Consider the following 14,257-nt stretch of genomic DNA (forward strand, 5'->3'; position numbering starts at 1 on the left):
CATTTAAAAACTCATCAGTGTGATTAATTTTATTTTTAAATATAATTTTCTAATGTGTTGCAAGTTTTAATTCATAAATCATAGTTTGCTGATTAGATTTAAGGTGCTGTGAAGGGAGGGGGAACACAGTCCAGGCCCAACACTGGGGGATCCTCTCCCTACAGACTGACTAGTCTTCCTGTAGGTATCTTTGGGGTATTGTGGGGAAGGGAAGAGATGGACACCAGTGGTACAAATGGAAGAGTATTCCAGGGACCGGACTGGGGTAATTGTCCCCACCACATACTTCTGTAGAGGGCCTGTGTGGTCCATCTTAGGCTAAGAGGAGGTATGAGGGCATGGCAGTGTTGAGTCCCTTTCTTTATTGTGGGGTCTCCATCCATGCTGATATATACCCCTGAGGGCCCTTGAAGTTGGCACCCCTCCTTCTACATCTTCGTACCTTTCTGGGCTCCTTGCTCCAAGGTTGCTAGCCCTCCAGTGCACTTCTTCAGGGCTTGCTCTTAGCCAAGGCTAAATGGATGATCAAAATCAAGATGGTATTAATGAAGGATAACAGGTCCCATGTGAACCTTCCATCCTAAACCCTCTGATCTATGGCAGGCACCTCACTGCTTTCCTCCAAAGGAGCAATTTGTGCCAAGAACATTTGGTCCCGAGGTAGGCTGGAGAGGGGCTGTGTGCATGTGGGCAGGGGTGGTGGGGGACTGTGGGGTAGATTGGAGGGATTCTTGGAATTGCTTTCTTCAAACTCACCCGTGTACGACATCCATTGGGGAATGAGGGCTGTGTCTTTGCGCATGTCAGGAAAGTGCATAGGGCTGCTGGAGGAGGCAGATGCACAGGCCTGGGAGAGTGACTGAGTCAGGCCTCAAACTGCTCTAGTCTGAAACAAAGATTTCAGACCATGCAGGGAGGAGGCAAATGCAGCAGGGTGGCAGATGAGAACATTTAACTACTTGGAGAGCCAGAAAAAAAAAATATGCTTGGCGACTAGGAGAAAGAACTAGTTCCGTTTCAAATTTCAGTATACAAGAAACAATGTTCTGAAGGAAAGAACATTGCATGGGTCAGATGGTGATGGACTGGGAAGAAACATCTTGGACTAAGTTTTCTTACCAAAAAGTCAGAGTGACCCCAGAAGAGGAAGACATGATATTGTGGACAGACACTGACCTGGGGGCCAGGAGACTGGGATTCAAGGCTCACCCTAAGACTGAGGAGGCCTGTAGTCCTAAGCAAGTAATTTTGCTTCTCTGGGCCTAAGTGTTGTCCTCAGTTATTGGTTGAGGCTAGGTGGACCAGATGGCTTCAAAACTAAGTCTGCAAGCTGCCTCTGCACCCTACCACCCATGTAGGGACTGCAGACTCCTGTCTAAGAGGTGTTTCTTCCCTGCCTCCACCACTTCTAAAACCAGGCCTCCCTCTCAGCCAGGCTCCTGATCAACCCTCTCCCAGAGGTTAAAGGCTAGTTATTAAGGCAGTTTAAGAAATACACATTCCTCTCGCTCCTCGGATCCTTCATGTGTTCTGCTGACTCCAAGGCAGCAGAGAGGGGCGGGAAGGGTGGCAGAGGTGCCAGGGAGGTGGCCTCCTGCCATGCCGGCTTCTCTGGGGTGGCCTCCCTCTCCAGTGGCTGAGGCCTAGATCTTCCGTTCTGGCCTCACCACCTTTCTTTGGAGAAGGCCTCCGTCTGCACAAGGTCTCCTGGGTGCTCAGAGATGCATGCGCCGTTGAGATCGCCCAATTTATTGTCTGGCAGATCCTCGGGCTTGGTGCAGAGCTTCAGGGCGCGGGAGATAAACACGTCCAGGTCAAACTGAGGGCTGGCGCCTCGGTCTACCGGGGTCTGGCTCTCCGGGGGAGAGGAGGACAGGCGGCGCTCTGGCCCTTCTGGGGGCGGGCTGGCGCGATCCAGGCCGCCCTGCGTGCTCTTGACCCACTGCGCGATCTCCAGGAAGAGGCTGGCGGGCTCGTCCTCGTGCGCCACCGCGTCCGCTGCCACCCCGGCCATCGGGGGTGCGCCGGCTGCTTGCTTCCAGTGTGACAGGTCCAGGATGAGTTTGGGCTCCGAGTAGTGGTGCGGCTTGTTGTCGCGCCACAGCAGCTTGTCCAGGTAGGACGGCGACCCCACCTTGTAGTCGCAGGAACGCCCGTAGTCCGTCTCGAAGGCGCGCTCCATGGACGAGTGAGACTGCTCCAGGAAGCGCTCGGAACTGCTCTGGGAGTCCTTGCGCGGGTCCACCTGCACGTCCTCCGCCAGCGGCGCCGACCCAGCGCGCGGGTCGCGCTGCACCTCGCTGGAGTCCTGGCGTCGATCGGGCCGCCACTCCAGATCTGAGGACAGACTCACCGGATACCTGCAAGGGTGCACACAAAGCGGTGATGGGACACCCAGGCGGGATGGCTTCCGGGAGGGAACCCAATCCCTGCCTGCCATTTGCAAGCCTGCTTTCCATCCGCTCCGCCCCCAGACCCTCCTGCTGGGCCCTCCCATCTCCCCAGGTGGGAAGGTGGTGGCGCAGGTACAGATGGGTCTAGAAGGGCTCAGCTAGGGGGAATGGTTGTTCAACTTATCCTTGAATTCATTCACAGCCCTACCAATATTCTTGAGCTCCCACTATAGATGCCGTTTCTGAGTATGACTTATTTAATGATATTATCCATTTCCATCCACTTACTGGCTCCAGACATTACTGGATACTGCTGTAAACAAATCAAATCCCTGTCCTCATGGAACTTTCTAACGGATCCTCCTAAATAATGACCCTCACAGTTTTTCTTTTTTATTAGAGCTTTATGGTTTTACATGCATGGAAATCAATTTCAGTTCATGATCTCCCCCCCCCCCTTTTCTCTCCCCTCCTCCCCTCTCCCATTCTCCTTCCTCTACTTGAATCCCATTGGCTTGTTTATTAATTTCTATTTGGTTGGTTCTTTATATTATCCTATCCTTCCCTCTCCGTTTCCTTTCTTTTACTCTAGCTTCCGCCAATGAGAGAAAACATTTGACCTTTGAGTTTCTGAGTATGGCTTATTTCACTTAGAATGATATTGTCCATTTCCATCCACTTACTGGCCAATACCATAATTTTATTTTATTTTTTAATGGCAATCTTCAAATTTTAATATACATACAAATCACCTGGGGATCTTATTTAAATGTAGGCTTTGTTTCAATGGCTCCAAGGTGGGGCCTGGGATTCTGCATTTCTGACAGGCACCCTATTGTTGTTGCTGCTGCTTCTTAGATCACACTTTGAATAGCAAGACTTAATGAGTCTTTGCTCACATTAGAATCAAATAGGGGAATTAATAAGGTATCAGGCCTGCCTCATTGATCCAGTAGGTCTAAGATGGGGTCCTGCTTCAGCAAGTTTGTAAAACTTTCTGAAGTTTTACAGGGGTGTCTAAGCCATAGGGCTGAGAGCCCCTGGCATTGTGGATCTGGATGGGGCCCTGCAGCTCGTGCATTGACTAGAGCAGATGTGACCTACAGAAAGATCACGACACTATTGGGAGAGGCCAAAATGATCCTTAGAATGCTGCCCTCTGCCAACTGCGCTGCAGCCATGGAGAGTAGGCAGATGGCTGAGCGCAAACGAAGGGCAGATGTGCAAGCAGACAGGTGTCAGCTCTCCTTCCTTTTGTCAGGTGCTCTGCTTACTGAGCAGTTCATCTGGTGCTCACACAGGACAATTAGATAAGCCAAGGACAAGAAGGGTGACTGTGTGAAGGGGCAGGCCAGGCAGCCGCAGTTCACAGAGAGTGGTTAGAGAGGCATGGGAAGGCCTTACTACTGCCCTCCTCCCCCTGACACATAGGGCAGTAATCACTCCTAGACCTTGGAACTGCCTCCTCCCTTGAGTGGTCTCGGAATTACAGAGATCTCTAGAAGGAAGAGCATACGAAGACCCGACCTTTGGCTGCTACACACCAAGTACCAAACATCCGTTATCTCTAGTCTTCACAGCAACCCTGCAGACTTAGTGTCACCGCTGCTTTATAGGAGAGGAAACTAGCAAGCCAAGAGGTGAAGCAGTGCCCACAGGAGCAGGCCTGGAGCAAGGCACTTGTCACAACCTTTGCCATCCTTTTCCTTAATGCAAGTGTGACGGGGAAGTTTGGGAGCATAGGTGTATGCAGTTTAGTGTTGGTCAGATGATGGACAGTGGCCTAGGATCCCTGCTACAGTTTTCTCTGACTTTGGCCCTGGCCATAGCCACCTTACAAGTTGCATGAGCCTTTATAAGCCACTGTTTATGCCCTCAAATTCTGTGGAGTGGAGGGGAGGGGCTGCAGGGAACATAGTCCAGGGCAGGCCCAGCTTGGGGGTGGCAGATGAGAGAACCTTCATTAATCTTTATTTTCTGGCAACACTTGAAAACAACAATTGACAACAACAACAAACCAGCAGACCTGTCCCAGAATAGCAGCATTGGCCTGGCCCTCCCTCTGTGCCTCCTTATTCTGAAACCCATCATCTGTCAAATGACTAAAAAGGAGGAATTGCTCATCTGTCACTTATATAACTAGCTGTCACATTCCCATGGCAGCGGGACTCCCAGTTAGGTCCCCTCGGATCCCGAGCTGTTGAGCCTCCACTGCTGTTTCTAAACTGAGAAGCTATGGGCCCCGCCTCCTGGAGTTAGCAGATGGCGAAGCCCAAGTGTGTGGCTGTCTGATCTAAGAACGTCAGAATAGGGAAGGATCTATGAGATCATTATGTGCCCAGGCAGAAATTGTTTAGAGATGTTATCTTCTACCCAACACTGATTCATTGGTAGTGGCTTCAGGGGATACTCCTGAAGGATCCTGAGGCCAAGCCCAGTTTAGTAGGAAAGAGTTCTATGATTGCTTTGCAGTGCACTAACAGGGAGGCAGACTGGGGAGGCCCCATACATATTAGCTATGTGACAGAACACCACTCCCAACCTCTCTGAGCTGAGGCTTCCTTACGGCCAATGCAGCCTCCTTTAATGGCACTCTCAGGAAGTGTAGATGACAGAAAACATGAGCAAGCGTCTGCAGTTGTAAATTCTGAGTTGTCTTGTGTACTTCTTGTACTTCTTTGTATACTTCTTATACTGTTCCCTTTGGCTTCTCAAGGGTAAACTCCCAGCCTGCTAGGAGTAAGATCCTCCAGCGAGTACTCACTCAGGGCCCACTGTGCATACTGAACGCACATTCAGTAGACTCAGGGTGCTGAGGAGCTCAAGGTGGCCGTGTTGCATAAAAGCAGCCCCTGACCTACACAGGCAGCCCAGGGGAAGCACATGATGGGCCAGACAACTCAGGAGACAGTGGAAAAGGTCACAGAGGATGAGAGACAAAATAGAAATGAGAGGACAGGGGAACGTGGCTCTAGACAACAGGGCAAGAAGCCCCCGGAACCTACCTGTCCCAGTTGGAGAGCTGACTCTGATTGGCAGCCATCAGCACGATGTCATCAATCTCATCCTCAATGCGGAAGGGGTGTTGTGATATGGGTTCGTCCTCAGGACAGGAGTACGGGCTCATGTAAGGGTGCTGCAGCCCCATCTCAGCCGTTAGGCGATCCATGGGGTTAAAGGTCAGGATCTTCTCTAGAAAGTCGATGGCTGTGGGGAGCAAAGCAGGACACGAAAGTCACACATTGCCCCTGCCAAGCTGAGGAGGAGACCCCTCAGCATGGCGACTTTGTATATGAATGAAGAGAACCAGAGTGATGAGGTGGCTAGCCTGTCCTGCACTGGCTTCTCAGAGCCAGGGATGGGGGCCTGGCAGTTGCTCTGTGGGGGATTCCAGGAAGCACAGGTTGGGGCAGTGGGAGAGCATTCAGGACAAGGTATGCTGCTGAGCAGTCACTCCTGGGTCACCAGGGGCTCAGTGCCACTGGGATTCACCTGGAGAGAGTGTGGAATACACCTCACAAGTGGCCCTCGAGGGGCAGGGAAACTGGGGTAGTCACACCCACTTCTTCTGGGCTGAGGGCTGCTGGGGGGGGGGAAGGCAGAGGGAGTGGGGAGCCTTAGCAAGAAAGGAGAATGTGCCGGGCACGGTGGCACACGCTTGTAATCCCAGTGGCTCGGGAGGCTGATGCAGGAGGATCACAAGTTCAAAGCCGTCTTCAGCAAAGTGATGTGCTCAGCAACTCAGTGAGACCCTGTCTCTAAATAAAATACAAAATAGGGCTAGGGATGTGGCTCAGTGGTTGAGTGTCCCTAAGTGCAATCCCCAGCACCCCCCACCTCCTATCCCCCCAAAAAAGAAGAATGTGGAGGGGAAGGAGGGCCAAGGCCTCCTCTAAGGCCAGGGCTCTTTGCACCATATTTGGCCCCTGGGAGTTTGAGGAACAAAGGTATGTGGCTTGATTGATGTTCAAAATATTGAACAACCAGGCTGCAGCTCCCCTCTGGGCCAGGCAATGACCCTTCTGTGGCTGATCAAGGAGAGTTCTAGGCTGTGGGAACCTGTCAACAGGACACTCAGAGGCCTTGTGCAGTGGTTGTTTGCCAACCGGTATGGCAGGGTAGCAAGAGTGCCCCAGCCCACGGGGTGTCGGGGTTCAGTCCTGCACATAGGCACAGCTGTCATGCTGAGAGGGGCAGTGGCCACTCTGTCCTGTGAGCTCTGCCCTGGGTCATCTCAGGGCAAGGCCTGTTTTAGAGGTTTGTGGTCCTCCTCAGCACTGGAGTCTCTGCAGGATCAGCTTAAACCATGACTTGGCCACTCCTGTTCTGAGGGGGAAATGAAGCTAAGCTCAAAGCCTGAGCTGTCAGTCCCTCCAAGGGATCCAGGGTGGGCTTCAGCCCATTCCATTAACCTGCCCTCATGCCCGCCCTGGATCTCTTTGCAGAAAAAGTCATCAATGATTCAGGAAATCAATATATTCAGAAGGTGACTAGCCTCCTAGGAGGACAGAGAGTCACTGTGCACCCCTCAGCAGAGAGATGAGGTAAGCAGCAGTAACTGATCGCTTCCTGGTACTCAGAGGGTGCTTCTGGGTCTGGGGCTGCAGACCCGGAATAGGATCCACCTAATACATTCTTAGGACTGGAAGGATTAGGCAGGGCAGGGCCCAGAAGCAGGGCTGGGAATGTCTTTCCCTCCTTGGGCCTCTGGCCCCTCTCTTGGGGCCCCTCTCTCGGGGCCCTGGACCTTTTGACAAGACAATAGAGAATTCAAGCTCCAAACACTGGTAGCAGCATTGCCATTGTCATCCTCACTGAGAAAGACTAGTGAACCCTGGAGCTGGAAAGTGCTGGCCCCCAAGGCTGCTCTACTCTCTGGGATGAAATTCTTCTCTTCCCTCTCCCTGACAGCTCATCTTCCAGTTGCTGCCCAGACACTTCTGGAAATCCCAAGATAGTAGAAAATTCTTCCTTCCATGGGACCTGGATCTGTCCCCTTTAACTTTCAGCCCTGGGCCGAGCTCTGCCTTCACTGGTCCCCTGAACAAGCAAGTTCTGCCTGCCTTTCCCAGCCCCTCCTGCAGTAAGCGATGGCAGCATGACCTGGGCCAAGGGGGTGGAGTGCAGCAGTGATGTACCCCACTTTAAGCCTGAGCCTCCTGCAGAAGTCTTGGCTTTGGCTGCAGGTGGCCACCCAGGGAGGCCTGGTATACCATGTACTGACAGCTTGGTCCTTGGCAAAGCCAAGCTGAAATTAACCTCCCCCAATGTTTTTAAGGCATTTCTTATATAATGAAGCTTGTGTACAATCTGTCACCTTCCTCTGGCCCAGCTGATTCCAAGCTGGGCTCCTCAGACTAGGTATTCTGGAAGGATTCCTAGGAGCACCTCTAGAGGTTGAGAGGCAAGCTCATAGGACCCTGAGCCTCTCCCCTTGCCTCATCCAGAGCACCCCCTTTACCTGTTCTGTATGCCAACTGTCTTTATCACTTTTGTCCCTTTTGGTATATTTACTTGTTTTAAATAGAGCTCAAAATTGGGCACCCTTGGTTTGGCCTTGGGCCTGTCTCTTTTGTCCAGCATCTGTCATTGATGGCCTTTTGGGAAGCTGAGGGATCTTGTCACCTAGACAGAGACCTGTGAGTCTCTGAGAGTATAGCCAGGCTGATCTTTGGCTTCATCCCAGTTCTGTGGGGCCTCAAATGCACAGCACACAGTCAGTCACTTGAGAACTGAGGACTGAACCTGGGTCTGGCCCTCCTGTTCTCCTTACCACAATCTGCCTTCCATGGGAAAAAGGTAAGGGGGACACAGGAAGAGAGGCAAGAAGGCAAACAAGAATGATGAGAGGGAACAGGAAGCAAAATCAGGGTGGAACACGGAGGCCACTAATAAGTGCCCGAAGGCAGCTAGGGCTGAGCTCCAGGGGCGGTAGCCCTGGACCTGGAAGAACAGGATGTGCAGCCCTTGTCTGAAATGCTTGGAGCAGTAGAGCTTCAGATTGCAGATTTGTTCAGATTTTGGAATATCTGCATAGAAGTTACCAGTTGAAAATCCCTAATTTGAAAATCAGAAATCAGAAATGCTCCACAATCTGAAACTTTTGGGGCACCAACACGATGGATTTTGGGTTTTCAGACTAGGGATTCTCAACCCGTATTGAAGGCCAACGCCCACTGCCAAGGGAACCTTGACCCCATACCCAGGACTGTGCTCTGCTCTCTGGGAGACCCGTCTACACCCAGCCCTCAGGGTGAAGCCAGTACTCTGCCCCTTGAGGTGCTGGCCTGGGGTCAGGTGCAGGTACCTTCACTGTTCACTTCGGGGAGTAACTTGCGCAGGGGCCGCTTCACCTCCCAGGTGCTGTTGACAAAGGCGGGCATCACCCTGAGCAGCTCGTCCTTGTCTTCTTCCCGGATCACAGGGATGGTCTCCAGGATGAGCTGCATCTGCTCCAGCTCATGAGCCCCTGGGGAGGCAAATACCAGATGGTTAGATGTGGCTGCAGTGTGTAGAAGCCCTGCAGAGGCTCCGGCTGGCCTGGGAGGGAGAACACAGGGCAGTGGGATGGCACTGGCCTGGGCGTTAGGGCACCTGGGTTCTTGTTTTCACTTTGCCACTAACTTCCTCTATGACTGTTGCAGGTTGTTTGCCATCTTGGTTTTGTCAAATGTAGAAAGAAGTGGTTGAATTTGGTAGTCCCCCGGACCCCAGCCAGTCCCCTGTGATTCTGTGCCTGGAGCGGGCCAGTCTGATGTACACTGAGCTGGCCAGTGCTAATGATGACAGCAGCCTAGCCCTGGCTTCTCGAGTGTTCCTCCTCTTGCACACTTCCTACCAGGCTGGGGAAGGAAACAGTTTTAATGTAATTTCTGATTAGGAGGATTCCACCCAGAAAATACTCAAGAGGAAGAACATCAGGAATAGTCGACTGAGTATGGAATGCGCCATGAGCACACCATCTCTGCTCTTTGGGCACAGAGAGGCCAACGAGTTACTCCGGTTCTGTGGGAGCAGTGAGGCAGGACAAGATGGAACCAAGTGTTCATTCTTAAGTGTGTGTCGAGTGCTTTGTCCTGTGGCCATGCTGGAATGAGCAAGAGAGTTCTGGTCCATCAGGAGCTTCAGTCTGTGTGTCTCAGCAACTCAGCTCATCTTCCAGGAGACCACTGAGTGCATCTGTGCTCCATTGCTGGTGCTAGTCAGGGCCGTCTCCCTGCTGTCCTTTTCTGACCCCCGACTGTTCTCACTTCCATTTTTTATTTTTTAGCCTGAGTGGCCTTTCCACTCAGCTCTGCTGGATTCAGTCCCCAGTCTCGCCTCTCCTTTCTCAAGAAGCCTCCCTGACCAGCACCTGCAGAGGGCCTCCCCTGCCCACAGGTTACTATGGAAATCCCTGTCTTCCAGAAGCTGGTGGTCTACAGTAGGGACTTTCTCATGTCCCTCAGGATGCCCTGTGTGGTACTAAGCATGTTCAAATACTGTGGCTGCATGCTGAGCAAGTGTCTGCAGCTTCAGGGGGCCCTTTGGCCTCTCCCTGAAATGGGCTTATTCTTGGAAGGCCAGTTCAGGGACTCTGGGAGGCCTTTATGGGTCCCTTTTTCAAATGAACACTCCAGACTACTTGCCAAGGGAACACAAGGTCAAGCTGCAGACAGAGGATCCTAGTTCTTGCTCATAGAACCCAACCTGCTCCTCTGTGACACACAGACCAGGGATCACAGCCTGGTGCTTGGAATCACTTCTTCAGCAACATGGTGAGAGGGCAGAGAACCAGCCCCTCAGTTGTCTGTTCCTGCCAGGGGTCAATGGTGTCATGTTGGAGGCAGCCAGGGGAGTCCAGCAAGCTGCATGATGGGGCAGAAAGCAGGGGCTTTGATGGCAGATGCCCAGAGGCAGACCCGGCCCTCACCTTCTCTGATTTCCTTCTTTTGTGGAATGAGGAGGAGTCCCCACACATGGACTGACCAATCTGACAGCATGGAGGCTCCCACTTGTAGTGGGTGTTTAATCAATCTCGGCTTCCCTTGCCTTCTGGGAGCTGGGGGACAGGGACCGTCTCTGGGAGAAGCTGATGAAATAAGTCCATGTGGAGGTTTATGTCCTAATCATCCTGGGTGACCCTCTCATAGATGGTGCCTTCTTGCTGCATCCTTATGTGATAGAAGGCAGAGGGACATCTCTGGGGTCCCTTTTAGAAAGGCACTAATCCCATTCATGAGGGCTTTGCCTCCCTAAAGTCCCACCTCTTAATGCCACCACATCAGGGCGGGGGATTAAGACAGGATTTCCACATAGAATGTTAGGGGGACTCACACATTCAGACCATAGTAAAATGGTTTCTCAACTGCCAAGGTTCTGTGCTCAAAAGGCTAATTTTAGTCTTTACAGTGTTGCTTGGAATTATAATAGGGTGACTCCAAGAAGTGCCATAAAGCCTAAGAAGTCATTGCAGCAGAAGGGGAGCATGTTTTGGGATAAGCAAGTGTTTGCACTCAGTTTCCCCTCTTAACAGAAAGACATTAAAGAGAAGCAGTTACCAACTTACCTGCAAAGAGCATTCTCCCCGTGAGCATCTCGGCCAGGATGCAGCCGGCTGCCCACATGTCGATGGCTTTTGTGTAGTTGTTGGGGGACAGGAGCAGTCGTGGAGAGCGGTACCACTTTGTCACCAACCCCTCTGACAGATAACCCTGAAAGACAGAGTCCCCCTTCCATTGACCCGCTGTTTGCAGATGTCCTCCTATGCCCCTTCCCATTTGCCCTCTCATGGAAACAGGGTCCTTTTGGGGATCCCCTTCATTCTTGCTCCTTTCCTATTGACCTTGAAGGAACATTAGTGAACAGAAGTCCAGTTAGAGTGTCTGGGTCTGGTTTGTGGGACTCAAAGGCTTGAGTTTGGGAATCTTATGAGGCCATAGGGTTCTTTATGTGGAAAGGGATCCAGGTTATCACTATTTTGGAAGGAATGATTTCCCACCCTACTTGATGTAATTAAGCACAATACATCTGCCCACATCTAGTAAGAAGATGGATAAATAGGAGTCATTCCCAAGTTCATTACTGCCATCAACAGAGTAATGATGAAACACTGAAATTTCATTTACCCAGAGGCTAAATCTCAGAAATAGTCACATATTTGAAATTGAGCAGTAGCTTTGGTGCTGATGTTTATAATTAATGCTGCCCCAAACCTAGGCACCAGGCCCTCTGAGAATGAAACGGCCATCTTCGTAATGGATACAGGTAAATGGTATATGGAAACAGCCTGAGGGATGGAGTGGTCACAGCTCTGTTGGTCCAGAGGAATCTGAGGATCCTACATAGAATCTGTTAGGAACAGATTTCTTTACTGGTATGGCCAATGCCTAGTGATTTGTGCTGTGGGATGGAGTCTCTTCCTATTGCATATGGTGATGACATAGATGGATTGGCATAGATAGGAAAATATGCCCAGGCAATTTAGAAATTTAGAAATTGTTTCCTATGCTGGTATGCTGGGTGCATTGGTGCACACCTGTCATCCCAGTGACTCGGAGGCTGAGGCAGGAGGATCTCAAGTTTGAGATCAGCTTCTGCAACTTAATGAGACCTTGACTCAAAATAAGAAATAAAAAGGGCTGAGGATATAGTTCAGTGGTAGAGTGTCCCTGGGTCAATTCCCGGTGTTGTCCATCCCCCCCCCCAAAAAAAAGAAATTGTTTTCTATGTAATTTAGCAAGCTGACCCCACAGTGAAGTGTGAGAACAGCCACTTGGATCCCCTGGAGCAATCTCCCTGATGGAAGAACAGAGAACTCAGACCATGTGAGAGTGAAGGTGAGGTGGTTAGGACTGATGGGATCTAACGGGAGAGTCTAGGGACAGTCACGTCACTTGCTGTTATAGTTCCCTGTTTGGCACCAGAATTTTCCTTTTTACTGATGTAAAAAGTATCAGAGACCCAGGTTAAAGCTGATGAAATCAGGAAGCCCAAGCACCCAGGACCTTTTGTTCTTTTAATCAGAAATCTCTTCATTTGTTGATCAAAGATTTATTAAATTCTAAAACCTTCTGAGGGCCCCAAATTATATCGGCTGTTCCCCCCACTCTATGGCCTGTGTTTCTGCAGAGCAGGTCCTCAAACTGGCCGAAGGAAGGAAGCAAGCAGAAGAGTCTTGTGATATTAATACATACACACACACACACACACACACACACACATATATATATTTTTACACACATATATTTTGTTTGTTTGTTTATTTTGTTTGGTCCACAGCTCCCTCCCAAGGCAGACCCCAAAACTTGAATTTCTCTCCCCGAAAGTGAGTCATAAAAACACTAATCTACCCCACCTTTCTGCCTTTAGCTGGCCATGAGGAAATTCCTAGAGGGCACTGGAGGGCGCCCAGAGAGGGACTCTTATGAGGCCGTAGGGCATGGGAACTCTGTACCCTTTCCCATTCTGCCCTGCGAATCTCTTCATCTGTATTCTCTGTGATGTCCTTTATAATACACCTGTAAATAGATTTCCCTGAGTCCTGTAAGCCTCTTTAGCAGATTAATCAAACCCAAGGAAGTGTTCCTGGGAATCTGAATTGGTTGCTAGCTGGTCAGAAGGTCCAGAGCCCACGGCTTGCTACCGGTGTCTAAAGTGGGGACAGTCTGGTGGGACTAGCCTTCATCCTGTGGGATCCAATACTCTCCAGGCAGAGAGTGTCAGAATTGAGTTGAATTGAATTGGAGGCTGCCGAGCAGGTGGCCTCTACAGAATCCATTGCTTGTTCCTTCCCTCCCCACATCTTTTGGGGTCACAGAAGTGATGTGTGTTGGGAGCAGAAAACAGGGGAGCTGGGTGGGAACTGGGTCTTATTCTCTACCCTCAGCGCCCCCCCAGCCCTGGGCTCCATCACCCTACAGTCTTCCTCCTCCAGGAAGGTCCTCAGATTCCTCTCCCTCCCTGGCTGGTTGACACACTCAGGCCCGAGTCCTCTCCCTGCTGTTACTGTTTCTTTACCTCTCTGCAGCAAGCCTGCCCCTTCCCAGGAGCACCAGAGGATGTGCCCTTCATGAGCAGCAGCACCATCTTGCTCTACAGCAGCATCCGCCTGGCCCAGCTCATGCCTGCCTCTGAGGAACAGCGAAGGAACACTGTTGAATCCATTCCATGAAAGGAAGGCGGAGTGAGCCAGCTGCGGCTCCATGGTCGGACCCCCTTCCCCATGTGGCACCTTCTGCAAGAACCACTGGTCCTGTCTTTGACATATTTGACTTTATGGACATGGAGTTCCAATTGCCACCTTCAAAGGTTAGTGGAGAGTTCACGCAGGTTGATAGTTCCTCGTGGTTTGTCTTATTTCAGAATAGACTTGCTGATGTAATTATTATAGGAGTTTAATTTTTTTAAAGTCAGGTTTAATATGCATGGAGGTAGAATTTGACCTTTTAGGGCACAGTTCTGAGTATTGATGAAAGCAGAGAATCATGTCACTGCCATCATAAACATGACATTTCACAAGTCTATCACCTCAAACAACTCCCTCATATCCCCTCTGCACACCCCTGCCCCAGGCCCTAGCAACCACTGTTTCTGTCCCCCTACCCCACCCTACCCGGGTTTTACTTGGCATAGAATGTCATATAAATGGAACTACAGTAGGTAGCCTTTTGAGTCTGAACCATTTCCCTTAGCATAATGCATCTGAGACTCACCCAGATTGGGTGTACAGTAGTTTGTTAGGAATTTAAGTGTTATTTTAAGAATTACAGAGGCCAGCCAAACTGTCTGTACAATTTCTTCACTTTGGGATAGGTGGGTTGTAAATAAATAATGGCTTGATTTCATTTTCCAGTCAGACGGTGAGATTTTCAGGGGCACACTAA

The 14,257-nt window shown here is 50.7% G+C and overlaps 1 protein-coding gene across 1 annotated transcript in view; it reads right to left on the minus strand.

Annotated features, from left to right (window-relative positions):
- Positions 1–1,663: 1,663 nt before the first annotated feature.
- Positions 1,664–14,257, minus strand: part of Mapk4 (mitogen-activated protein kinase 4) — a 49,910-nt gene continuing 37,316 nt past the window's right edge. The window contains exons 2-5 of the mRNA XM_027949091.2: positions 10,942–11,086; positions 8,701–8,862; positions 5,399–5,600; positions 1,664–2,360 (exon numbers count right to left, since the gene is read on the minus strand). Of these exons, the coding sequence (XP_027804892.2) occupies positions 1,664–2,360; positions 5,399–5,600; positions 8,701–8,862; positions 10,942–11,086 (1,206 nt within the window). The remainder of the gene's footprint in view (positions 2,361–5,398; positions 5,601–8,700; positions 8,863–10,941; positions 11,087–14,257) is intronic.

The sequence above is a fragment of the Marmota flaviventris genome, chromosome 16 (genome assembly GCF_047511675.1).
Source record: "Marmota flaviventris isolate mMarFla1 chromosome 16, mMarFla1.hap1, whole genome shotgun sequence".
In the NCBI taxonomy this organism is placed as follows: domain Eukaryota; kingdom Metazoa; phylum Chordata; class Mammalia; order Rodentia; family Sciuridae; genus Marmota; species Marmota flaviventris.